The sequence below is a fragment of the Phacochoerus africanus genome, chromosome 10, assembly GCF_016906955.1.
Source record: "Phacochoerus africanus isolate WHEZ1 chromosome 10, ROS_Pafr_v1, whole genome shotgun sequence".
Classification (NCBI taxonomy): domain Eukaryota; kingdom Metazoa; phylum Chordata; class Mammalia; order Artiodactyla; family Suidae; genus Phacochoerus; species Phacochoerus africanus.
Genome location: NC_062553.1, coordinates 77,330,042 through 77,354,366, shown reverse-complemented (window position 1 = coordinate 77,354,366; position 24,325 = coordinate 77,330,042). Strand labels below are relative to the sequence as shown.

General features: G+C 41.4%; 1 protein-coding gene across 3 annotated transcripts in view; it reads left to right on the top strand.

The window, feature by feature from the left end:
* FHIP1A (FHF complex subunit HOOK interacting protein 1A) overlaps positions 1-24,325 on the top strand; it is a 272,404-nt gene that overhangs the window by 177,276 nt on the left and 70,803 nt on the right. For all 3 annotated transcript variants that reach the window (XM_047798353.1, XM_047798351.1, XM_047798352.1), the window contains 2 exons: positions 8,364-8,990; positions 23,099-23,257. In XM_047798353.1, coding sequence (XP_047654309.1) covers positions 8,364-8,990; positions 23,099-23,257 — 786 coding nt within the window. The remainder of the gene's footprint in view (positions 1-8,363; positions 8,991-23,098; positions 23,258-24,325) is intronic.

The window sequence follows — 24,325 nt, the reverse complement described above, 5'->3', positions numbered from 1 at the left end:
TATCTCTTGCCTTTGCTTCTTTGCATCTTTGCTTCTTCTGAATGGAAGTAAGAGGCGTTGGTCCAAAAGATAATGAACTATTGTACTGTGTGGCCATGTGAACCAATTCCCGCCACCCCCCCAACACACACTAGTTATTCTTAATGGCACATTTTTACTGGGAAGCCTCATGGCCCTTGCTCTCTGCCCTCTCCTTTCACGTATTGAATCAGTGCTATGTACTAAATGGGTCTTAAAGCCAGGAGAACAGAGGTTGAAAAAGAATCAGTTGGATTTCAGGGGCCCATTTCCGTGTGCTAACAGCACCAAGCTTCTCCTTACCACCCTCAGCCTTGTCAATAACTGCTATTTACAATAACTGCTTTACAACTTTTTAAGAAGCTATGAACATTTCAGAGCTCAGAGTAATGGTGACAGATGAAAAGCTAGTGGATTTCGTAGCCTTTTTCTCCTTGGAGGGGATGTGTTTGGGAAAAAGCTGAATCACCTAGATGAATTAACCTAAATGCCTTCCCACAATAATGAAAAACAGCCAACAGGTTCTAAGTATGATAACTTGTATGGAGCTCCAAGTTGCCTGACTCCATTAGAAAACTGAGCACTTTCACATGGCTTTGAGATTGGCTTTCTGGTTCCCTATGAAACACATTCTTTTGTTCTGTTCATTTTACCCTTTTGGTCTGTGCCTTGTCATCAACCAAATGACAGAGAGAAATTAATTGAAGTCTTTGAGGGATGAAAAGTCGGAGACTATTAGAGAACCTTGCCTGCTTGTCTCCAGGTCTTGGTATGTTTGCTAACATTTTAAAAATTTACATCTCTCTTCTCAGCTTTTCAAGTAGCTCTCCACAGTAGCAAGTAAAGCAGAACAAGAGCTATGCTGCTTGAGAGGGCCTGCCCACCGATAGCCTCTATTAGTCCCTAAAGGGGTTGAACATGTTGAAATGTCAGCATCTCTCCCGCTTATGCTCCGCGATACGTCTGTGTTTGCTGTGCTTGGAATTACAGTGGTCTCTGGGATGTTATCACATAGATCATTACTCTTAAATTAAAAAAAAATTAACCCAAAAAAATTTACATACACTTAACTTAAGGGCTCATTTACTATTTTATTTTTTTAACGGAAGCACCTACCATGTTTCCCTATTACTGCAATTACTAGATTACCTTGGTCCTAAGGAGGTATGGAGTGTGGGTATAGTTTCTGCTTTATCCTGTTTAATTCAAGATTTAGTTACATCTCTGGAGTTCAGAACCAGAGCAGACGCCAACCACCTTGTGCAAGGATGCATGTGTTACAGGCTGCTCTCTTGTTATAAAAAGAAATGATGGGAGTTCCCTGGTGGCCTAGTCGGTTCAGGATCCAGTATTGTTGCTTCTGTGGCTTAGGTCGATGCTGTGGCACGAGTTTGATCCCTGCTCTGAGAACTTCTACATGCTGTGGATGTGGCCAAAACTTAAAAAAAATGACCCTGTAAAGATCTCCCAAGGAGCAGCTATGTAAGAAATACCCTAACTTGCAAGACACAGCTGCTAAGTAATGAACAAGGATTGGATGGAAATTTACTTTGGTTGTGGTTAATTTGGTCCATTAAGTGGAATTTGGCTTAAGATCACTAAATCCTGTCTTTCTTCTTTGTGATGGAAAATATTGCTTAGTAACTTAGTTTTTTCCACAATGCCACTTTAAATTAGCATTCCAAAGGACTTGGAAGTATGGGTTGTACTCCTGTGACTTTCTTTTTTTTCCTTTTTTTTTTTTTTTAAAAAAAAAACAGCTGCACATGGAAGTTCTTGGGCCAGGGCTTGAATCAGAGCTGCAGCTGAGGCCTACACCATAGCCACGGCAACACTGGATCTGAGCCTCTTCTTCGACCTAGGCCAAAGATTCTGGCAGTGCAGGATCCTTAACCCACTGAGTGAGGTCAGGGATCAAACCCGCATCCTCACAGAGACAATGTCAGGTTCTTAACCGGCTGAGCTACAATGGGAACTCCCCTGTGATTTTCTTGAAATAACTAGGCTCTAACCAAAGTAGCATAAATAGTCATCTGTTCATACATGCATGTCTATGAGACACAGAATACCATTAAGATGGAGTAAAAGCTATTCTCCTGACAGAGAAACACTGTGTTTATCATGAAGAATAATCATTTGTTAGCTTGAGTGTGACTATGTGATTCATGCATATCTTTCTAAATAGGAAACACTTGGGCTTCCTATTTAGAATTTGTGAATATTTAAAATTCAGGCCCATTGTCACTGCCTGATGGGGGCCATTATTAGAGCTAAGGATAGGAGCTGCTGATACTCCTTATTGCAGAGATTCATTATTTGTTCATCTTATTGAGCTCCAGTAATCCTCATACTTAAAGGTCAGATGACTTTGAAGTGAAGTTAAAATTCAGCTATTTGGGGCAGATGAAAATTTGTATGCCATTGTTCACACTATTGATTGTGTATTTGTTTCTTTTTTAGAATTGTGATATGTGATTCAGGCTCCTCATCCACACATCTGTAGACCAGCTTGTATATGTTAATGTTTGTAGATCAACAGATGCCTAGCTACGATCAGCAGAACATTTACCATTCTGAGTCGATCTCAGTTGGCTTACCTACCTAATGAGCTTGGGCTTTATCAGGGTTTGATCAGTCGATTAAATGGCATTTAACCTGATGAAGTAAACTTGTTAAGTGAATGTTTGCAAAGTGTATCTTCCTACTTGGATTCCTCCAGCCCCCATAATGGTGCTTTTCCCCCTGTACTGAATCCCTGAGATGCAGAGTATGTAGCGGAGAGGCAGCTGGGGCTGGGGAATCAGAGGCAAGTTTGAAAGTATAAGATGGGGGTAATCAGAGGAGTGGGCCAGGCCTGGAGAAGCCACTGTGAGCAGCGTGCGGTCGTGGGTCCATGGGAGATAACTAGGTGAGACTGGGCAGCAGTGAGGAATATTGGAGTGTGGTGGGAGTGGTTTGGGAAGAGCACACAGAAGGAAAGAGTAAGGAAGAGTCAAGGTCACACCAGGAGTCAGCCTCCAGAAACTGAATAAACTGTGACACCGTCTGGGCAGCTAACCTGAGGCCTCAGAACAGAAGGTCTTGGAGATTCAGTCTTGCTGTGCTCTTGCTAAGAATCTTCTTAGGCATATATGCCCTGTCAGGTGGGAACCAGGCAGAGGGTGTGGGCCGAGCCCATTTGCAGAAGCAGGTCACAGGTGTGTCTGCCTGGAAGGGAAAGGGAGGTGGCCTGGGAGGGTCCCTGCACCTAAGGAGGGACGTTAAGGACAAGTGGCAACAGCATCAGCACTTTACTGCTCTTTGGCTATTGCATGACTCACAGGCCCGGTTGGAACACCCGTTTTCCAGGCAGTAAAACACTGGGCCAGGCCTGGGAGTGAGCAGAGGGCTTGGTTCCAGATGATCAACAAAGCTTCTCTCTCTGTGGGTTATTACAGCCCTGTTCCCATGTTTCCTTGCCCTTGAACCCAGAAGATGGTGGAAAGGAGCTGCTCTAAGGAGAGATGCTTCAATTTAAAAGCTGGAAAATAGTTTATAGTCTGTCCAAAGATCTAGTTTTCTTTTTAGGATTTTCACCACACCTCCCACCCCAAAGTAGGAATTTGCAGAGGAGAGCATTGGACTAAGTAATACAAATGAAGATTAATTCATGAGAAAAATATGGAGTTCCCATCGTGATATGGTGCAGTGGTTAACGAATCTGACTAGGAACCATGAGGTTGTGGGTTCGGTCCCTGGCCTTGCTCAGTGGGTTAAGGATCCGGCATTGCCATGAGCTGTGGTGTAGGTCGCAGACGTGGCTCGGATCTGGCATTGCTGTGGCTCTGGCATAGGCCGGCGGCTACAGCTCTGATTCGACCCCTAACCTGGGAACCTCCATATGCTGAGGGAGCGGCCCAAGAAATGGCAAAAAGACAAAAAAAAATAAAATAAAAATTCATGAGAAAAATGTTAACTTGAGATCATGTAAATAGCTTTGCTTTATATTACATACATACATTTAGATATGAAATAAATATTTATAGGCAGGCATATAGTATAAATACATATGCATATATAAAAATGTAGGTTGCTTAGGAATTTCTGAGAATTTTTTAACTCAGTGTTTTGGTCCTTTTTGTAGACATGAGTACAAAATTACTTTGCTTTTAAATTTTTACTTGTGTTATGAGATTAGATCAGTTTATAGGAAAGAAGAACTAATTAACCTTAAAATCTCCTTTATATCTTTTCTTTTCTTTTTTTTTTTTGTCTTTTAGGCCCACACCCGTGGCATATGTAGGTTCCCAGGCTAGGAGTTGAATCGGATCTGTGGCTGATGGCCTATACCACAGCCACAGCTACGCCAGATCTGACTCGCATCTGTGACCTACCTGACAGCTCATGGAAATGCCAGATCCTTAACTTACTGAGCGGGGCCAGGGATAGAACCTGCGTCCTCATGAATGCTAGTCAGATTTGTTTCCACTGAGCCACAACAGGATCTCTGCCTTTATATCTTTTCAGACTCACTTCTCATCATGTGTCTATTTGTCAATATATTTAGTTTTTAAATTATTTATTTCATGTATAAATTGTCATGTAACAATACGATTCACTTACTGTTTATTTTTAATAGCTTTAGAGTATGGTGATATAACAATATGATTATAATTCTCTTATTCTTGACTGTGTGGGTCAGTAATATGTTTATTTTTCATTATGGAAAATATCATTGGTGTGAACATTTTTAAACAAATTATTTTTGGGTTGTTTACTTGGAGCATTTTCCCCAAAGTGAGATTAACAAGTCAAAGGGACGGAACAGTTTCATAGCTTTTGTTACATATTGCCAGATTGTTTTCCAGAAAGATTGAGCTAATTTGCTGTGCTGCTATCGGTATATAAGGCACAGTCCCAATTTTAGACAGTTTAGATAGTCTGAGCACACATGAGAAGTATAATTACATTTCTACCCTGAGGCCTAGCTGTGTAGATAGCTCTCATAAGTAAACTCAACGTGTGGACTTTGAGATTATAGAACTGATAACCTGTAGAGCTAATTTGTTCTTCAGAATGTGGAACCTTGAAGTTAGGGCTTTGGGGTTGGAGAGTGAGCTGTGCTCAGGTGGAGCCCCCTTTTGGACGAGTATGGTACTGCAGTCCAGCGCTCTGAGCTGTTGTCAAGGCCAGAGCAAAGGGAAAGGATGTTAGGTCCCAGTGAGGTCCTTAAGTCTCTGAGGAGTTCTAGAGGGTGGGGAAGGGGAGGGGAAGTCTGGAGTCTGGCATGCAGTGAAGGAGACGGGTGGCCGCTGGGTAGACTTGGGCCAGCAGTCATTGAACTGGGCACCTTCTGGGTAGCTGCTCACCAAGGCCTTCCTTGTTGCAAGTGTCAGCTCAAGAGTGTTGGGTATTTTTTCCTGGTAGTACTGTAAACTTTATAATGGCAATTGGTGGAGATTACAGATTCTGTGGAAATCTATTCATTCCTAAGGATATACTAGCCAGGTCGCTAAAGGTTCCTTTACCCTGCTTCTGCCAGGGGAAATGGTTAGACTTTTCCCTGAGAAATAAAGTTCCCTCATTGCTCACGCATGCTGACGTAGCATTGTCCTTTTGTGGCCTCCGCAGTGACTTGCAAAAATTCTATAACCTAAATACCAAAACATGCAGCGGCATGTCTTAGAGCTGGGCTGGGAGGGTAGGGCAGAAGTTAACCATAGTCCATGTAGCGTGCAGTTCAGAAAGGCAAAAAGGAGCAAGTTAAATTCATGGATAAAATGTTTGATTGTTCAAAAATTAACATGTGTACACACTCTAAAGGAAGTAAATTGAACAGATATTATCATAGAAATTCCAAGTCATAAAGTTAAACGGAGGTTGAGATACAAAATTGTTTCAATTTTCAAGCTCCAGAGCAGAAGTTCAGTATTGATGGGCGAAGAAGGGGTAGAAAGCACTCGAATACCAGTGGTGGTGAGAGAAACACCCGGGCTGTCATGCGACCTAACTAGGGTGTTTTTTTTTTGTTCATTTGTTTGTTTTTTAACTGTCAATTGATTTTTTAAAAAATGTTGATGGTGTATGTAATATACATACACACACACATGAAGTTTACTCTCCTAATCATTTTCGGTATATAATTCAATGACATTAACCACATTCATGTCATGCAACCATCACACTACTATTTCCAAAACAATTTCATCACCCCAAACAGAAACCCTGTGCTTTTAGAGATTTATTTTGTAATTGATTATCTCGGCATTTTTTTTTTTCTGGCTTAAAGAAATGCATACTTCAGACCTTTCAATTTTTTTGGAGTTCCCTCCTCCTTCAGCAGGTTAAGGGTCTGGTGTTATCACTGCTGTGGGCTCAGGTTCAGTCCTTGGGCTGGGAACTTACGCATGCTGCAGGCCACACACACACACACACACACACACACACACACAAACACACAACCCTCCCCAAACAAAAAAACTTAAAAAAATTTTTTTTATACCATGAGATACCAGCTCACACCAGTCAGAATTGCCATCATTAATAAGTTCACAAATAACAAGTGCTGGAGGGGGTGTGGAGAAAAGGGAACCCTCCTGCACTGTTGGTGGGAATGTAAGCTGGTACAGCCACTATGGAGAACAGTTTGGAGATACCTTAGAAATCTATACATAGAACTACCATATGACCCCACAATCCCACTCTTGGGCATATATCCCAACAAAAGTTTCCTTGAAAAAGACACATACACCTGCATGTTCATTGGAGCACTGTTCACAATAGCCAGGACATGGAAACAACTCAAATGTCCATCGACAGATGACTGGATTAGGAAGATGTGGTATATATACACAATGGAATACTACTCAGCCATAAAAAAGAATGACATCATGCCATTTACAGCAACATGGATGGAACTAGAGACTCTCATACTGAGGGAAATGAGTCAGAAAGACAAAGACAAATACCATATGATGTCACTTATAACTGGAATCTAATATACAGCACAAATGAATGTTTCCACAGAAAAGAAAGTCATGGACCTGGAGAATAGACCTGTGGCTGCCCTGGGGGAGATGGAGGGAGTGGGAGGGATCGGGAGCTTGGGGTTAATGGATGCAAACTATTGCTCTTGGAATGGATTTATAATGAAATCCTGCTGTGTAGCATTGAGAACTATGTCTAGATACTTACATCGCAATAGAACAAAAGGTGGAAAAAAAAATGTATACATGTAAGTGTAACTTGGTCCCCATGCTGTACAGTAGAAAAAAATAAATAAAAAATAAAAAAAGAAAATAAAATTTTATTGATGTATAGTTGATTTACAATGTTGTGATAATTTCTGCTGTATAGCAAAGTGACTCAGCTTATACATATATACATATATTCTTTTTCATATTCTTTTCCATTATGGTCTATCACAATGTTGAATATAGTTCCCTGTGCTCTACAGTAGGACCTTGTTGTTTATCCATCCTATATATACATATACTTTGCAATATCCTATATATACACACACACACAGTTTGCAAACCCTTCATTTAAAAAATTTCAACATATGTCATATGTTAGGGGTGATTCTGGTAGGTGGCATCTCTTGTCTGTCAGTTTCCTTTCATCCTTCCTAATGATGCATGCTTGGTTGAAGAGGGTACCGACCCATGTGGAGGGAAGGATATTGTTCTGTCAAATTTGAGGAGCTGTGTTCCATTGTTGAAATCTCCAAATCGAGTCTGTTTATATGTGAATACTGGTAGTCTTACTTATTTAATGTATTTTAAAATTTAAAAGCACTATTATATCCTTGACAGTTAGGAAAAATTTAAGATCTTGTCACTTTGAACACAAAAATGATGACTATTGTTCCATGTTGTTTTCAGTCTTCTTTGACTTGCATTTTTTTTTTTGACATAGTTTTGATAATGATGGGTCTAACTATATACAAGTAACTTATTTTTTATTTAACATATCATTTAGAGGTTTTTACATTTTTTTTCTTATTGATTTACATTCTGTCAATTCCTGGTTCCCTTAGAGTTTTTTTTTATTTTGCTCAATAGTCTTCATAATAATGGACCCAGAAATGCATGCAGCCTAATTTACATAACCATCCTACTTTCTTTGAGATTTTAGATTGCCAACATTTTTTAACTATTGTAATCCAACAATGTCAAATGCCTTCTTTCTGTAGTTCAACGCCTTCATTTTAGTCTCATGAGAGGGAGACACAGAGCTCTCACATCTGTCTTGCTGGGGGGCCCTGGTTCCTGCTTTTTCTTTGAATACGTGGTACAGTTAGTGTGGTGTGTCTTCATAGTTATGGTAAGCTACAGATGGATGATAGATGTTTGATTTGGTTACAGGTTGTGAAGATCTTAGAGAAGCACGACCCCTTGAAGAACACCCAGGCAAAGTATGGGTCCATCCCTTCAGATGAGGCCAGTGCTGTGCAGAACTATGTAGAACATATGCTCTTCCTGCTGATTGAAGAGCAGGCCAAGGACGCTGCCATGGGGCCAATCCTGGAATTTGTGGTCTCGGAGAACATCATGGAGAAGCTCTTCCTTTGGAGCCTGAGGCGGGAATTTACCGATGAGACTAAAATGGAGCAGCTGAAGATGTACGAGATGCTGGTCACCCAGTCACACCAGCCTCTGCTGCACCACAAGCCCATCCTGAAGCCCCTGATGATGCTGCTGAGCTCTTGCTCGGGAACGGCCACCCCTGCCGTGGAGGGGAAGCTGGTTGTCCTGCTCAGTCAGCTCTGTTCTATTCTTGCCAAAGACCCGTCCATCCTGGAGCTCTTCTTCCACACCAGTGAGGACCAAGGGGCTGCCAACTTCCTCATCTTCTCCCTCCTGATTCCCTTCATCCACCGGGAGGGGACGGTAGGCCAGCAGGCCCGGGATGCTCTGCTCTTCATCATGTCTCTCTCTGCCGAGAACAGCATGGTGGCCCAACATATCGTGGAGAACACCTACTTCTGTCCAGTAAGGCCTTCTCCTTCAGTTCTTGTCCACCCAGTCCTCTTCTCCTCTCCCGAGCTACTGATAAATACTTTTTTATTCCTTTCTTTTCAGCAAGCTGTGTTTGGCACCTTCGATGGAAAGATGTTTAGAGGAAATCTTTTGGAGGGAGCAGAGGAATCTAAGTTGAGGGGCTAACTGGGTGAGCAGTCTCAGCTCAAAATAAGCCAACAGAGGAAACTCTGTAGGAGTTCCCTGGTGGCTCAGCAGGTTAAGGGTCTGGCATTGTCACTGCTGTGGCTCTGTGTACTGCTGTGGCATGGGTTTGATCCCTGGCCCAGGAACTTCTGCATGACATGGGTGTGGCCACCCCCCCCCCCCAAAAAAATGTGTGTTACAATTTCTTGGTTCACTTCTGTTGGGTTAGGAACTGTTTCAGTTTTTTTCTAAGAGCATATCCTGAGCAGTTGGTAAAAGCTGCTTTTTCTGTATTCTTAGCTTTTCTTTGAGCCAGTGAATCATGACATATGGTGAGACCTCTCACAGCTGGTTTCACAAATGAATTTGTTTCCCAGTGAGATAATGACCATAATTGTAGATCCAAAGCACTGATTTTATTTTTAAAAAATACATATTTACAGTGTGAGGTACCAAGAAATACTCTACTCTGTATAGTTTCTTAAATCATTGGTTTAGTGTGAAATAGCCAGGCCCAGTCATAGTTCTAAAAAGTAATGGGTGCTATCTGCGACTCTTAAGATGCCACACGGCTCTGATGATTTTTTGGTGTTAATGTCATCTTTGGAAGGGGGATTTAAATGACAGATTTATACATTTATATCTTCTTCGGGTTTGTCAGATGTTGGGCAACAGCGATTTTTATTTTCCCAACTCAGTGAACATTTCCAGTTTGTTTCCATTTCTGTTCTTTTTACCAAGCATCTCATTGTGTTTCTTTATATTGCCTTAAATATTCCGATTCTGCTGGAATAGTGTGGAAAACCATCAGTGAGTTTTATTGTAACAGGCCAGGCAAGTTGCCATTAGTAGATTAGATTCATTGTTAATTACACTGTGTGGGTAGTTCTTGACCAAGGGCGAGGGCGTTTGGAGGGCATTTAGAAATGTGTGTGGGGTGTATTTGGTTGTCAAGGGACATGGGGTGGCCTGGGAGGGAGGTCAGCTGGCATTTAGCATGCAGGGGCCAGGGATATTTAATGTCCAGTGGTTTGTGGAACAGTCACCTACAGTAAAGAAGTGACCTGCCCCAAATGCTAACAGCAATCCTTGTAACACCCTGTATTTTGCTTTGAGGTTCAAAAGCAGTGATCTTCTGTGTCCTACTAAATGCCTATTTTGACGAATAAACCAGGGTCACCTAGGGTCTGGTGAATATTTATTTCTGGGGAAACAAATGAATTAAAAAAAAATGTAAAAACAGAATTTCTGTTAAGTTCAGCGCACCATGTGTCTCTTCTCTTCTGGCTTCTGACCAGTGGAATAAGATTGAGCAAAGGTGGAGAGTCAGACTGGGAGCAAAGAACTGATTCCCTTCATCTGTGCCAATAAATTAAATCTCCCTCCTTATCTCCTTCAACAGGATTATAAACTCCATTATAAACTCTTTCTAAAGACTATATCTTAAGATAAAAATGTGACTTCTCACCCTGAATCAGAGCATGTTTGAAACACATTGCTGTATTGATTTTCTTTTCTTTGTGTGTGTTTTTTAGGGTCACACCCAGGCTGGGGGTCTAATCAGAGCTGTAGCCACCACCCTAACCACAGCCATAGCAACGCGGGATCCAAGTGGCATCTGCGACCTACACCATAGCTCATGGCAATGCTGGCTCCTTAACTCACTGAGAGAGGCCAGGGACCGAACCTGTGTCCTCATGGATGCTAGTCAGATTTATTTCTGCTGAGCCACGACGGGAACTCCTGTATTAGTTTTCTATTGTTGCTGTAACACATTACCGAAAACTTTGGCTTTTAACAATACAGATTATTAGAGTAGAATTGTCTCACTGTAGGCCAGCAGGTCTCATGGCGCTAAAGTCAAGATGTTGGTAGGGCTGCACTCTTTTCTTGGGACTCTCCCATTTCCTTGCTCTCCCCAGCTTCTAGAGGCCACCCACATTCCTTACCTCATGCCCCCCTCCCCCGATGTCACAGTCAGGGTTGTCGCATCTCTCTGGCCATCCTTTTGTCGTAGAGCCTCCGTCTTGACGCTGCTCTTCTGTTTCCCTCTTCCACCTTTGAGGACCCTGTGATTGCACTGAGCTTACCCAGCTCATTCAGGAGACTCTCTCTATTGAACCATCAGCTGATGAGCACCCTTCATTCCATCTGCAAACTCAATATTCCTTTATCACGTAACCTAATTAGTTCACAGGCCCAGGAATTAGGATGTAGACAGCTTTGGGGGGACCATTATTCTGCTGACCACTGTGGCCACAGTCATGCAGTTTGGAGAGTTCTTAAAGACATATGATCAAGAACAGAATGTAATCAGAATTCCTGTAGGCATTTAATGTATGTAAGTCTGGGAGTTGCTCAGGAAGCTGGGACACACATTAGGGAAAGAAAAAAGGGGTTGGAAGAGCTGGGTCTGAGTGGTGTTGGAGAGGCAGAAACTTATTAAACAATGAACCATTCCATGAAGAAGCTGCACAAAGGGCTGCTTTGAATTGCTTTGGGTACTTCTGCTATTAAAGAAGGGTGTAGGTATTGAAACAAATCAATATTGAAAATATTTGGGTAGATCACCTGTTCAATATGCACAGTGATTTTAAAAAGATACCTTAAAAAAAAAACCCCACAATTCTAAGGTAGCCTGAATAAATCTAATGAATATGTAAAAAAAAGGGGGGGGGAATTTATATAACTTTATTGAAGGGCATAAAAGATCATAATAAATAAAAATCCCTGTAGTTTGTAGATAATGTGTAGATGAGACTTTCCTATAAATCCCCATCAAGTTAATGCAATTTATATTAAACAACTTTTTGTTATGAAAAAAGCAACATACAGGAGTTCCTGTTGTGGCTCAGTGGTTAACGAACCCGGCTAGCATCCATGAAGATGAGGGTTCGATCCCTAGCCTCGCTCAGTGGGTTAAGGATCCTGCGTAGCCCTGAGCTGTGGTGTAGGTCACAGACACGGCTCGGATCTGGTGTTGCTGTGGCTGTGGTATAGGCTGGCAGCTGTGGCTCCTATTGGACCCCTAACCTGGGAACCTCCATATGCCACGGGTTCGGCCCTAAAAAGACAAAAAAAAAAAAAAGCAAAATACAGAAAACTTGGAAGGTTACTGAAATGGACACCATATATGCACCACATAAATTCAAAACTGTCGATATTTTGTCATACTTTGGCATATTTATCATCTACCCTTTTTATTTGTTTTTCACTGGACCGTTTGAAATTAAATTATAGACATTTGAAATTAAGTTACAGACATAAGATACTTTAGTATGTAGCTCCCACAATAAGCACCTACTCCTGTATAATCTCAATGTTACTATACCGAAGAAAATTATACAATAATTATATAATATAATCAAATATTCAGTTCAGTTATGCCCCAGATGACTTATACAGATTTTTTCCCCTCAAAACTGAAGTCCAATACAGGGTACATTTCTGACTGTCATATTTATTTTTTAAATCTTTCTAATATTGCCATACAATTGATTTACAATTTTATGTTGATATCTTCTGTATAGCCAAGTGAGTAAGATATACATATGTATACATTCATTTTCATATTCTTTTCCCTTATGGTTTATCACAGGATATTGATAAAGTTCCCTGTCGGTACAGTGGGACCTTGTTGTTTATTCATCCTGCATACACTAGTTTATATCTGCCAAACTCCCACTCCGTCCCCACCCCATCCCACCTCCCTTTTGGCAACCACAAGTCTGTTCTCTGTGTCTGTGAGTCTGTTTCTGCTTCATAAATGTCCATTTGTGTCATATTTTGATTCCCACATATAAATGATATCATATGGTATTTATCTTTCTCTTTCTGACTTACTTTGCTTAGTATGATCATCTGTATTCCATGCATGTTGCTGCAAGTGGCAGTATTTTGTTCTTTTTATGGCTGAGTAGTATTCCATTGTATATATGTACCACATCCTTGCCCATCTGTATGGTGGACATTTAGGTTGTTGCCATGTCTTGGCTCTTGTGGATAGTGCTGCTATGAACATAGAGGTGCATGTACCATTTTGAATTACAGTTTTGTGTAGACATGTGCCCAGGAGTGGGATTGTTGGATCATATGACAGCTCTATTTTTAGTTTTTGAGGAACCTCTATACTATTTTCTAAAGTGGCCACACCAATTTACATTCCCACCAATAATGTAGGATGGTTCCTTTTTCTCTACACCCTTGCCAGCATTTGTTTGTCAACTTATTAATGATGCCTATTCTGACTGGTGTGAGGTGGTACCTCATTATAGTTTTGATTTGCATTTCTCTAATAATTAGCTATGTTGAGCATCTTTTTCATATCCCTGTTGGCCATCCATATATCTTCTTTGGAGATATGTCTATTTAGTCCTTCTGCCCATTTTTGGATTGGCTTGTTTGCTTTTTTGTTGTTGAGTTGTATGAGCTGTTTGCATATTTTGGAAATTAAGCCCCTATGAGTTGCGTTGTTTGCATATATTTCTGACGTCATATCTCTTTAGTCCCTATTAATCTATAACAGCCTGCCACTCCTCCCTACCCCCTGCCATGACAGTGGACTTTTTAAGAGATCAGCCATTGTCGGTAGAAGCCCCACATTCTGAGTTTCTTTTTTGTGTAGCTTGACTTATCCCTATGACTTGTATTTCTGACAAATTGGGAGCTAGGTCTAAATGCTTGATTAAATTCAGGTTAAAAACATTTGGTAAGAATACAGGTGACACATCAAGAAGCAGGTGTTAGGTTATCCTGCTGTGGGTGATGCCATGCCTGATCACTTGGGTCATATAAGGTGATGACCCTTAGATCCCTCTGCTGTACAGGTAAAATTTTCCCTTTGTTAATTATAAGGTGCATTTTGTGAGGTGTTAATGAGAGTTAAAATCCAAATAGAGTTTTTTTTTTTTTCACGGAATGACAAATTGATGCTGAAAGTCATATAAAAGTGTAAAAAAGGTCAAAAATGGCCGAAATAATTATGAATAATATTATTGGTAACAATAATATATTTGTTGAGCACTTACTATGTTTCAGACGGTGTTCTTAGTGCTTTATTTGTATCAACTCATCTAATCCTCACAACTGTAGGTACTAGTGTTATTCCCTTTTTATAGATGAAGAAATCCAGGCACAATATTCTTAAGTAAAATCATTCAAGGCCACATGGCTGATAAGACAAAGGGTCAAGATTTGAACGTGGAAGGTCTGACTCAAGGAACAAGTGCTTAATACAACCTTGTGCATTAAGTAGTGAAATGTTAAGACTTCCTCTAAAGCACAAATCATAAAGAAAAGACTAGAGTTAAGAACAAAAACAGAGTTCCCATTGTGGCTCAGTGGGTAACGAATCCAACTAGGAACCATGGGGTTGCGGGTTTGATCCCTGGCCTTGCTCAGTGGGTTAAGGATCCGACATTGCCGTGATCTGTGGTGTAGGTTGCAGACACGGCTCAGATCCCGAGTTGCTGTGGCTCTGGTGGAGGCCAGTGGCTACAGCTCCGATTTGACCCCTAGCCTGGGAACCTCCATATGCCGTGGGAGCGGCCCAAGAAAAGGCAAAAAGACAAAAAAAAAAAAAGAACAAAAGCACACATTGGGAGAAGATATTTGCACCACACATAACTACAAATGGTTGGTACCCCAAGTATATGAAAATATTTGTAATACTACACATTAATAAGAAAATGATGAAACATGGGCAAAAATATGAATGGATAATTCTCAGAAGACGCCCAAAGCTGATAAATGTATGAAAATGTGGTCATCTTACCTAACATCAGGGACATATAAATTGAATCCACAATGAGACACCAGATAACAGCATCCGAGTGGCTAATGATTAGACATCTGATAATACCAAGTGCTGTCAAGGGGGTGGAAAAACAGGAACTCTTGAGAATATACATTGGTACCGCAACTCAGAGAAGCAGTACGGCAATATTTAATGAAATGAATATTTGCATACCATGTGATCCTGTGCCTTCACTTCTAGATAACTGTCCTAGGAAAATCTGGCACATGTTTACAAGGATGCAGGCAAAAAGATATTCTATAGAATAGTGATCTGAGGAAAAGAACAAAAAGGAACTATATTAAGGGTAAGATAAACTGGTTTATTCTATGTCAGTGAGCATTCAAAAATGAATGAATCACTGAGCAATATTACACTGTATGTGTATATATGTATATACACACATATTTTATATGTATGTATGTATACACACACATGTATGTATATGACATCTTCTTTCTCTATTCATCTGTTGGATGCTAGGTTGCTTCCATATCTTGGCAATTATAAATAATGCTGCTGTAAGCTTTGGGGCGCATATGTCTTTTTCAAATTAAAGTTTTGTTTTCTTTGGATAAAAATGGAATACTGCTCAGCCATAAAAAGAATGACATTTTGCCATTGGAATGGCATGGATAGACCTGGAGGCTATTATGCTTGGTGAAATAAATCAGGAGAAACTGTTTTCAGTTATATGTGGTATATAAAAAATAAAGCAAATGAACAAATATGACAACAGTAACAGATACAGAGAAAAAAACTCCTGGTTATCGAAGGGAAGGGGGGTCCAGATCAGGGCAAAATAGGTGAAGGGGATTAAGAGGCACAAACTACTAGTATAGAATAAATAAATTATAAGAACATAATGTACAGCACGGGGAATACAGTCAATATTTTATAATAACTTTGAACAGAGTATAATCTATAAAAATGGCAAATTCCTATCTGAGTTGTGTTGAAACTAATAGAAGTCAATTATACTTGAATTAATTAACGAATCACATTTATTAGCATGTAACTGCATTTATATTTGTAAGTGCCGACAAACCTAAAAACAAAAAACATAAAATCTACAAAGGAGCAGAAGGTTACATATAATGTTAATATTTACATACTAAATGTAATACATATGTAATTAAATTTCCATGCAATTTTCAGACAAAATCTTCATGTATACTATTTTTTTGGAGCATATGAATGCAGGAGAAATACAAAAACCAGCAAGGGGAGTTCCCACTGTGGGGCAGTGGGTTCAGTGGCATCTCTGCCATGCAAAGACGCATATTCAACCCCCAGATTAGTGCAGTAGGTTAAAGGATCTGGCGTTGCTGCCACCATGACATAGGTCACAGATGTGGTGTAGGTCACAACTGCGGCTTGGAGCTGACTCCTGGCCCAGGAGCTTCATATGCTGTGGGGCAGCCAAAAAAAGAAAAACAAACAGACAAAAAACAAGCATAGGAATACTATGTACTAAGTTGTTCAGGACTGTGGGTGCTTTGGGGGGCAAAGGAAGGAGCAGGGATGGCAATGGAATTGGAATAGGCTTTAGCTCTATTTGCAATGTTTTATTTTTGAAAAAACAAAGAGTGCTCTGAAGAAAGCATGACAATTTGTTACCAGTCTGTTAAAATCTTGGGGGTGGTTTTCTGTTCTATTCTGTTTTGTATGTTTGTAATATTTCATATTTTAAAAACTTAAATATACGAGGTCTAGGATAGAATGTGTTTTTAATATTTAGATTTCCGCTTCTTCAGTTCTAGGCAGATTTCATTGAGTAATTGTTGCTTTTATAAAAACATGTTTTAAAACACTGTACAGTTCATTAAAGTTGGAGAAAAAAACATATTCAGCTGACCTTATTTGCTAGAATGGAACACAGAGTTTCGTTGTGTTAAGTTGCCCCTCAGGATAGATCCCATAATCTCATTTGTACCTAGTTTCCTATAATTACATCTGACAACATAATTAAAAAAAAAAAGAGCTCTTTATGTTGAAGATAAAAGCAGACTCTATTAACCATCCGGCTAAGGATCACAACTGGCAAAAAGCTTTCTCTAATTAGTATGATTGTCAAGCTGTGTTAGCATCAGGCTTTGGGAAGAGTGGTGACTTTTTCAGGAAACCGGATCACTTTTGGAAACTTCTGTTCTGTGGTTGATCTGAAGACCTTACAGAAGAACTTGCAGAAGTTCCCAGGCCAGGGTTTGAACCTGCGCCACAACAGTGACATGAGCCACAGCAGTGACAGTGCCAGGTCCTCAACCCTCTGTGCCACCCTTCTTTTGATTTTTTTTTTCTAAACCAAGTATTGATGATTAAGCCCTTGTCACTTGTTACATGTTGACAAAAGTAGAAAACAAGGCTGTTTTCTGCACGCTAGGAAATGCAAATTGAAATGAGCAACCTTTAAGTACACAGCCGCAGGTGGAAAGTTATGTATCCCCTATCTGAAATTTATGAGGCTTTTTATTTTGGCAAGTTATCTCAAATGGTCCCCGCCAGGTGTTTTGCTGCTAGCTTCAGACTAAAGCCATCTGCTGAAAATCTTTTTGTTTTTGCTGAAATTAACTGGGTCCTATTAGATGTTTATGGATGGTCCTTTCCTGACCTGTTCCCTGCGCTGTGCATGCCGTCTTGACTCCCTCCATTCCAGACTGCTGTGTCTAAGCCAGGATGCCCACCTCTTTACCTGCACTCTTTCCTTTCATCGTTGTAGCGACTCAGTGAAGAAACTGCCCTTTAGAGGACTTTGATAACTGCCTGTAAATGGCAGAGTCAGGTTCAAAACCACGGGCGTCTGATATTGAAATCCACAGTCTCAACCATTACCATGCTATACTGCTAGCGGGCAAGCGGTCTGTCGTCCTCATGGTTTTATATGGTGATTAGTTTTCTTTTTCTTTTTCGGCTGCCCCTTGGTACATGGAGTTCCTGGGCCAGGGATTGAATCTGAGCTGCAGTTGCCAGATACACCACAGCTGTGGTAATGCTGGACTAACCCACTGTGCCGGGCAGAGGATCAAACCTGCCTTCCAGGAGTTCCCATTGTGGTGCAGCAGAAATGAATCTGACTAGTAATCATGAGGTTGCGGGTTCGATCCCTGGGCTCACTCGGTGGGTTAAGGATCCAGCATTGCTGTGAGCTGTGGTGTAGGTTGCAGACACGGCTTGGATCCTGCATTGCTGTGGCAGTGGCGTGGGCTGGCAGTTGTAGCTTGGATTCGACCCCTAGCCTGGGAACATCCATATGCCATGGGTGCGGCCCTAAAAAAACAACAACAAAAAAAACGCTGCCTCCCAGTGCTCCAGAGACACCGCCAGTCCCTTGCACCACAGCAGGAACTCCTGGTGATTGTTTTTTTTTAAGACTCTTGAGAGAAGAGAAATAAAAAATACTGGGTCCATACTTAAAGTGTTGGGAATAAATATAATGTTTTATAATGACTATTTTTGTGGTAAGGTGAAAGGCTAAAATAGTGGATGAGCATTTTTTAAAATATTAGCTGTTGAATGGTCTATATATTTTTAAGTTAAAAATGAAACTGAAAAGTAAATAGATTACAGATGATTTTCCAAGTGTTTGATGGCACAGACCTATTGTTGCCCTGCCTTTCTGTACTTCCTGTTCCCCAGGGCGCCCTGCATCTCTCTGAGTAGTAATGGGCTCTCTTGCGTTTATTAGTTTATTAGCAACCTCTTCCTTCTGAGCTTGTCTTACTTGTTCAGTGTTCTGGTTGGTCTCTAGATGGTGTTCTAGAAATGTTATGTGGATTGGTTGAAGGAATCTGATCTCTGAGCACACTTTTGGAAAGGATGATATAAACATTAGCAGTAAAGCTTTGGAATCTTAAGACTGCGTAGTACCCTTTATTCTGCAGAATGTTTTTTTCTTTTATTTTTTTTTATTAAAGTTGATTTACAATGTTCTGTCAATTTCTGCTGGACAGCAACGTGACCCAGTCATACGAATATATATATTCTTTTTCTCATATTATGTTCCATCATGTTCTATCGCAAGTGATCGATTATAGTTCCCTGTTCTATACAGCAGAACCTCATTGCTTATCCATTCTCAATGTAATAGTTTGCATCTATTAATCCCAAACTCCTTGTCCAACCCAATTGCTCCCACCTTGCCCTGTGCAATCACAAGTCTGTTCTCTATGCCTTTGAGTCTGTTTCTGTTCTGTAGTTAGGTTCATCTGTGCCATATTTTAGACTCCACATATAGGTGATATCATATGGTATTTGTCTTTCTCTTTCTGACTTACTTCACTTACTAGAAAATCTCTAATTCTACCCATGTTACTGAAAATAGCATTATTTTGTTCTTTTTTGTTTAATTTTTTTTTTTTTGCTTTTTAGGGCTGCACCCATGGCATCTGGAAGTTCCCAGGCTAGGGGCTGAATTGGAGCTACAGCTGCTGGCCTACACCACAGCCACAGCAATGCCAGATGTGAGCTGGATCTGTATCCTACACCACAGCTCACGGCAACTCCAGATCCTTAACCCACTGAGTGAGACCAGGGATTGAACCTGCATCCTGGTCAGGTTCATTACCTCTAAGCCATGATGGGAATACCTATTTTGTTATTGTTTAGGGCTGACTAGTATTCCATTGTGTATATATACCATTTCTTCTTAATCCATTCATCCGTTGCTGGACATTTAGATTATTTCCATGTCTTGGATCTTGTGAATAGTGCTGCAGGAACCTAGGGGTGCATGTATCTTTTTGAATGAAAGTTTTGTCCATATGTATATGCCCTGGAGTGTGATTGCTAGGTTATATGGTAGTTTGATTTTTAGTTTCTTAAGGAACCTCCATATTGTTTTCCGTAGTGCCTGCACCAACTTACATTCCCACCAACAGTGTAGGAGGGTTCCCTTTTCTCTACACCCTCTCCGGCAGTTGTTACCTGTAGACTTATTAATGATGGCTCCTCTGACAGGTGTGAGGTGGTACCTCATTGTCGTTTTGATTTGCGTTTCTCTAATAATTAGTGATGCAGAGTATTTCTTCATGTGCCTTTGGCCATCCGTATGTCTTCTTTGGAGAAGTGTCTATTTAGGTCTGCAGAATGTTTTCTTCCATGCTTCTTCCATGCTTTCTTTCTGTGCTCAAGACTGTCACAGAGACATTCTCTGGCTCCACTTCTAGTGGTGAGAACACGAAACATCTCCGTATCCAGTTGGCCCACGACCCTGTCCTTCTGTACAGGCAGGCCCTGTGTGCATCTCAGCCACGCCCTTTTCAGAGCATCCTTTTAAAAAGAAGAATATTAGGTATGTGATATTTTTAATTACTGTCACCGATGTATGTAATTTGAAAATTAATGTTGCTGTAATTATATTGATATACTGAATAGTTATTCCCAGCTTTTTAGGCAGGCAAATTAAGCCTGTCTTTATGAATTCATCTTCAAAGCCTCAAAGTGGTTAAGGAATCGGTAGTATGCAGAATTAAAGCCTTTGTTCTGTGGTTAATTTAGCATGAATTAGCGAATGTAATTGATTTTAAAAATGTGGCATCAAGATTAGATTTCCCTTCAAGGAGAACTTTTGGTCTCTGTTCTTTCTGCCAGAGGTTTCTAATTTATAACAGGCAACTCACCGGGGTCACATTCAAAACTGGAATTAAAATGATTTGTTTGGATGTGAAGACAAGGAGTTAAATGCTTTAAATAGGGGACATTTTCCTTTAGGACCACAGATACCCTTATTTTGAAAAAGAGATAAGCTCACTACACTGTTTCCTTTTGTACATCCTGTACTTAACACAGTACCTGTCCTGGAGGTGCTCAGTGATTTTTTTTTTTTTAATGAGTCAGTGAATAAATGAAGGAATAATAAAGGCCACTGGGAAAGAGAACACGAGGTTGCGGGTTTGATCCCTGGCCTCGCTCAATGGGTTAAGGATCTGGTGTTGCCGTGCGCTGTGGTGTAGGTGGCAGTTGAGGCTCAGATCCTGCATTGCTGTGGCTGTGGTGTAGCTCTGATTAGACCCCCTAGCCTGGGAACCTCCATATGCCTCGGGTGTGGCCCTAAAAGGCAAAAAAAAAAAAAAAAAAGAGAGAGAGAGAGAGAGAAATGTATCTAATCTTTTGATTTTTCCAGTATTGAAAGGTCTCATCTCTTTATCTCACTGCCCTCAGCCTCTGCTGTGGGCTCCTAGTCCATACCCCTACCCCTACTCTGTCTCCCTCCTGCTCCTCTGCACTAAGGCCTCAGGTGCTCAAGCCCCAAGCCTGTCCTTTGCCGCTGGTGGGATGGGAACTCCTGGGAAGAGCTGCTGGCTTCTGATTGGACAGGGGGTGAACAGGTCAGGCTGGGCGAGATGGAGGAGACAGCTGATAAAGTAATAAAGGCAAGGCAGACAGTTGCTACACGGAGGGAATTGGAGGGTGTGGTGGGAGCAAGGCAGGGTTTCTAGGTGACTCTTCCAGGTTCAGCATACTGGATCCACATGTCCTTTTATTTATTTAATTTTTGTCTCTTTTGTCTTTTTTAGGGCTGACCCCCAAGGCATATGGTGGTTCCCAGGCTAGAGGTCGAATTGGAGCTCTAGCCACTGGCCTACACCACAGCCACAGAAACGGGGATTCTGAGCTGCATCTGTGACCTACACCAGAGCTCATGGCAACAGCAGAGCCCTAACCCACTGAGCAAGGCCGGGGATTGAATGTGTGTCCTCGTGGATACTAATTGGATTCGTTTCCCCTGAGCCACGGTGGGAACTCTCAAAGTCCCCTTTAAAATGAGGTTTGATTTGGTGTCGACCACCACTGAGCCATGTCGGGAACTCCCATGCATCCTTCTGACTTTCTGTATCTGGTGCCAGGCACTACGGATTATTCTCTCATGGCTCATCTGACTAATCCCCCCTCCCCACTCCCTCTGGTCTGTATGGCTTCAGGTACCATCTACATGTGATGGCTCCAGACCTCTGTCTCTAACCTGGATCCCTCTCCTCAGCTTCGGACCCACACATCTGGCCCCTGGGCTGCCGCTCTAACTCTTCATCTGTCCTGCAGAACCCTGCAGGATCTGACTCCTGTGCGCCCTCCCGCTCTGCCCACCGCTGGTTCTTCACTCCAGAAATGCTTCACTTCCACCAGGGAAAACCAAGAGACACTCCGTCTGTGTGTGTTCCTTTTCTATAGTTCTCTCTTGATTTAAGGCATCCCTATTTCTTTTCAAAAAATTTTTTTATTAATGATTTTTTCATTATAGCTGGTTTTGCACAAGTGAACCTTTCCACAGAAAGGCATCCCTGTTTCTTAATGACCAAGCTGGATAGTGTGACAGTTTGGCGTCCTCACTCACCCTCAGTTACTGAGCCCGAACGCTGTGGGTGTCATTTAGGGACGGAGCACTGAGGGAGGAGGTGAACCTTGAGAGCCTTGGCTTAATGCCTGGATCGCTGGCTTGATGGATGCTGTAGTGAGAATGCCCTCACACCCACTCCACATGTGACACTCACTTTTCTCCACTCTTTTTCCTGCTGCTGAGGCTTCAGTTTAGACCCACTTTAGCTCTCTTTGAAGTGTTGTCACATCTACCTGACCCGTGACCGCCAGTTTCTTCTTTCTGTGCTTTGTGGAGAGGAGATGAAAGCGCTTTGCTAAAGTGTAAACATGCACGTGTCCGCCACCAGCTCTGACACGTCTGTGGGAATCCTTCTCATAAAGCTGCTCCTGGGTCTTAGGTGAGATCTTCTGTCCTGGCCGCGGCCAGGGCAGGGGGCCCCCCTCTGTATCTGCCCTCAGCGTTCTGTAATAGAGCCCATCGCTTATGAGCTTGCCCCTCTTCTGAGCACCCTAGGGGCCAGAATCCCGGTTTCTTCATCTTGCGGTCCCGCTGCCCCCCACCCCCCACCCCCGGCCCTGCGTGGGTCTGGCACAGGAGAAAGAAACAACCCTTGGCCTCCGCGGGTGTGTTTGCCCATGACGTGTGTGCCCTGCCCCTCTGCTGGAGTGGTCCTTCCCAGCCAGCCGGTGTCCTCTGTTTCTAGGAGACCCCCCAACTAAAGTATGGTCTTTGGACCAGCGGCGGCGGTCGCATTTTCTGGGAGCTGTTGGTTGCAGCGTAAGACCTTGGGGAAAGAGCTTATCCCATTTGTGTTTCTGGACCCAGGTGCTGGCGACCGGGCTCAGTGGCCTCTACTCTTCCCTGCCGACGAAGCTGGAAGAGAAAGGCGAGGAGTGGCACTGCCTTCTCAAGGACGACTGGCTCCTGCTCCCGCCCCTGGTCCAGTTCATGAACTCGCTGGAGTTCTGCAACGCCGTCATCCAGGTCAGCTCAGTGCCGACGCGTCGTGAGGGATTCCTTTATAAACACTTCTCTTGTTTTAATAAATGTTTATGAAATACTGATGCTTTAAGCATACTGAATGTCCTTGAATGAGTAAAAATGTTAGTTTATCGTTTTCTGAGAAGTTTTAATGGAGGAAAAAATGAGTAGATTTTCTGTATCTTCCTTAGAAAAAGTGTTATTTCTGTTTTGATTATCCACTTAGCCACCAAAAATAAATTTAATGCCTGACTCATTAAATAGATATTTTTAGGCTTCTAAGTACTCCCAATGACACCACTTTCACGTCAAGGTCTTCTTGGGAAGGAAAAGGAAAAACACTTTATTTTGCTTAATGGTGCATACTACATAAAGAATATTGTTATCCCAATTGAATTTAGAAGAAGTTAAGCATCTTCTTAGCAACACAAATTAAATTTGCTTTGAAATTGGCCGGCTTCAGGGAAAAAACAATCACTGAACCCTAGTATACTTAGCTTCTTGATTAGATTTTTACCTTCAGATTTCTTGTTACTATTTCCAATAAAAACCAGATTTTATATATACTTAAGGGCGTAGTCGGTTTTCATAAAAAAAAATGTTGTATTTCTGTATAGCACAGACATTACCTTAATGTTGGATTTATTAAGAAATCAAATTTTCCTTATGGTAATTGTAAGGTGAAAAATGTTAGTTATAATCTGTTTATCTACCAAGTAAAGAAATGGCTTCTGGAAGAAAATGCAAGTAAATTACTTTCGTTCCCATCTCATTTTTATTACTAAGTCAAAGGAAATATTATTTATGTATAAGATAAATGGATTACATCTTAAGTTATTTTTTCCTTTAATATTATAGTTTATCAACATTTTCTTGCAGAAATGTGTGGAAATAAAAACGGTGGAACTATTAGTTTCTCCCCAAATGTAGGCACAGAAGAGAGATTATCAGTAATTTAATGATCGAGCCTCACTTCCCTAGAAATTGCTTTTTACTTTATTGTTTGACTCTACTGGTTTTTTTTTTAAAGAATAGTGACGCTACCAGACCTGTTTAAGAATAGAGAAATGA